The 3530-nt window shown below is 48.7% G+C and overlaps 1 protein-coding gene across 1 annotated transcript in view; it reads left to right on the plus strand.

The window, feature by feature from the left end:
• KMT2A (lysine methyltransferase 2A) overlaps nucleotides 1-3530 on the plus strand; it is an 84065-nt gene extending 80535 nt beyond the window's left edge. The window contains exon 40 of the mRNA XM_024751700.1: nucleotides 335-3530. Within this exon, the coding sequence (XP_024607468.1) occupies nucleotides 335-610 (276 nt within the window). The 3' untranslated portion in view covers nucleotides 611-3530. The remainder of the gene's footprint in view (nucleotides 1-334) is intronic.

Genomic DNA, 3530 nt, shown 5'->3' on the forward strand with positions numbered 1-3530 from the left:
TTTTTTTTTTTTTTTTACATTTTAACATCACTGAATTTGTAGTTGGCCCAGTCCACTCTCGGGATTAGCACACAAAGGTACTCTTTGAAGGTTTGTCTGAATGGATCCCAGGATCACAAGCACACAGTTCTCTTGCCTGTGGAGACATTAAGAAACCTCTAGTCTAGTGCCTGTAATCTAGGAATTTGTCATGGAAGCATCCTGAAAGATGGGAGAAATCCAGAAATTTTACCAGAAGAACCTGTTCATCAGTGGCTAAGGTCACATCAGAAAAAGGTTGGGAAATGTTGTCAAGCCTGCGCTGTAATAAAAGGTTCTTCTCCGCTTCCTGTAGGGCATCGGCTGCTACATGTTCCGGATCGATGACTCCGAGGTGGTAGATGCCACCATGCACGGAAACGCTGCCCGCTTCATCAATCACTCATGTGAGCCTAACTGCTACTCTCGGGTTATTAACATCGACGGGCAGAAGCACATTGTCATCTTTGCCATGCGCAAAATCTACCGAGGGGAGGAACTCACTTACGACTATAAGTTCCCCATTGAGGATGCCAGCAACAAGCTACCCTGCAACTGTGGTGCCAAGAAATGCCGGAAGTTCCTAAACTAAAGCTGCTCTTCTCCCCACTGTTGGAGCACTAGGACCCAGGGCCTCCAAAACAGTGCCGAAGGCCTTTGCCAGCAGCCAGGAGTTCCAGGATTGAGTGGGCACAGTTGAGGGGCCTCCGTGATGGCTGGGCTCCCTTAGGTCCCATATTCACATTATACATGTGATCATAGTCCTGGAGAGAGATGAGGTCTCGAAGAAAAGATCCGCGATCGGCTTTCTGCTGGGGCCCCTCTGATTGTGTGCCGTTAAAAAGTGGGAAACGGGTCCCTAGCAGACTTGCCTAGAAGGAGCCTATAGAGGGTTAGTTATGTTGGGAGATCGGGCCTGAGCACCTCCTCAGAGAGAAGTTGCCATCCTTGCCTTGGCCTTTCCAGAGCACTGTAAGCAAGGGGTCAGGCACAGCCCCGGTGCGGGCGGGGTTGGTTGCCAGCCGGGCCCAGCCTGTAGCCGTGTGTTGAACAAAGACGGTCTGGTGGTTTTCCCTACGATGCTCCCACTTGAGAGTTCCCTTCTGGTTGGGAGACAGGATTTCTTAGCACCTTTGGTGTCAAAGGCTGTCTTGGGGTTGTGCCAGTTCATTACCAGACGTTGAGCCTGTGGGCTGTAAGTGGGAGTGTTACCCCCATGAGCCTTATCTCAGACAGTCACCTTCCTAGACAATAGGAGCGGCTTCCCTCTCATTCCTTCTCTTCACTCCACTTTTCTCGTCCCCCGTTCTGCATCCCACTGCTTTCCCGTGCTCTCTGGGTGGTAGGGGAGAGTGACTCCCTGCTCGAGGACACTCCCTGTTGGGCATAGGATGTGCCTACAAAACGTTCCCTGAGCCTGTAAGCACTCCCAGTGGGGAAGTGGACAGGAGCCATTGGCCATAACCAGACAGAATTTGGAGACGTTTTCATAAAACTCCACTGAGAGTTTTAAAGAAATATATGTAGCATGATTTTTTAGAAGAGGAAGATTATTTAAATAGTTGAATCATGCAACAACCAGAGTATCACAACCAGGGTAACCCCTGGGCCCCATTCCTAGGACGTGATAACTTTATTTTCCCCTTGTTAAGACATAGGAAGACTTAATTTTTAAATGGTCAGTGTCCAGTTGAAGGCAGAACACTAATCAGATTTCAAGGCCCAAAACTTGGGGACTAGACCACCTTGTACCGAGGGAACTCTGCCACCTGCACAAAATCTATGGATAAAGTAATGAAATGACACTACTGCCCTGATTACTCCCTAGGATGTGGTCAAAACAGCATCAAATGTTTCTTCTCTTCCTTTCCCCAAGACAGTGTCCTGAACCTGTTAAATTAAGTCATTGGATTTTACTCTGTTCTGTTTACAGTTTACTATTTAAGGTTTTATAAATGTAAATATATTTTGTATATTTTTCTATGAGAAGCACTTCATAGGGAGAAGCACTTATGACAAGGCTATTTTTTAAACCGCGGTATTGTCCTAATTTAAAAGAAGATCGGTTTTTAATAATTTTTTATTTTCATAGGATGAAGTTAGAGAAAATATTCAGCTGAACACACAAAGTCTGGTTTTTCCTGCCCAACTTCCCCCTGGAAGGTGTACTTTTTGTTGTTTAATGTGTAGCTTGTTTGTGCCCTGTTGACATAAACGTTTCCTGGGTTTGCTCTTTGACAATAAATGGCAAAGGAAGGTCCCCCCAACTCCATCGGGCCACTCCCCTCCTTCCCAAATCGAAGCTCCTGAAAAGGCTGCGGTAGGATCTCGACACAGCAGTTTCTTCTCCTCTTTCCTGCCCTGTCTCTCTCCTTTCTGGCGCAGCTCAGTGCTGAGAGGTGGGAACCTACACTTCCCTCGTCTTTCCTCCTTCAGAGCTAGCAACCAAGCGGAACGGCAACCTGACATTTTCCATCACCATCTGCCTCATAGGTCACCTCGTTCCCTCTCCCTCTGCCCACCAAGTCCTCATGCCTGCAAAGACCCCCCTGCCCACCCCGGATCCCCCTGGGCCCTCTTTTGGGGCAGCCCGTTGAAACTGAAGCACAGTCTGACCACTCACGATAAAACAGATTCTCCTCTGCCTCTGTCAGCTGCAAGGTTTCAGAGCAGTGTAGTCCAGTGGAGGGCGAGGCACCTTTTCTCGCCTCGAGAAGCCTGTTTCTACGGAAGGAAGTCTAGCGAAGCAATACGACTCAGCCCAGCGCTCTCTGCCCCGGGACTCGTGGCTCTGCTGTGCCTTCCATCCTGGGCTCCCTGTTCTTCCGTGACCTTAATTAAGAACTTTGGTGGCTCTGCTGGAACATGGTCACTGTTTTCACTGTCATGCAAGGAGCCCAGCACTGTGGCCAGGAAGGCAGAGACTCCCTGTCATTGTGGAGAAGCGCCAGCAGGGGACTGGGGAAAAGCACTCTACCCAGACCTCACCTCCCTTCCTCCTTTTGCCCGTGACAAGATACAGTGGCCCAAGGGGTTCCACTAGTGTCTGGTTTCCTTTATTATTGCACTGTGTGAGGTTTTTTTGTAAATCCTTTTATTCCTATTTTTTTTTAAAGAAAAATACCTTAAGCTGCATTTGTTACTGAAATGATTAATGCACTGATGGGTCACGAATTCATCTTGAGAAAGACCCAAAGGCCAGTCGGGGGTGGGGGAAACTCAGCTAAATAGACCTAGTTACTGCCCTGCTAGGCCGTGCTGTACTGTGAGCCCCTCCTCAGCTCTTTCTACCAGTCCCAAACCCTGAGGCCAGGGGAGGAACCCCCAGCTCTCCTTCTCCTGCCAGCTGCAGATGGTTTGCCTTGCCTTTCCACTCCCTGTCAACCGCGGAAATGAGGAATTCCTCTTAGAGCGCAGCCTTGAGTCCATTGCCAAAATTCAGCGTACCTGCCAGCAACTTGGGGAATAAGCTAAGGTTTCCCTACAAGAGGGAAAGAAGGCAAAAAAAAAAA

This window comes from Neophocaena asiaeorientalis, unplaced genomic scaffold (assembly GCF_003031525.2).
Source record: "Neophocaena asiaeorientalis asiaeorientalis breed wild unplaced genomic scaffold, Neophocaena_asiaeorientalis_V1.1 scaffold479, whole genome shotgun sequence".
Classification (NCBI taxonomy): Eukaryota; Metazoa; Chordata; class Mammalia; order Artiodactyla; family Phocoenidae; genus Neophocaena; species Neophocaena asiaeorientalis.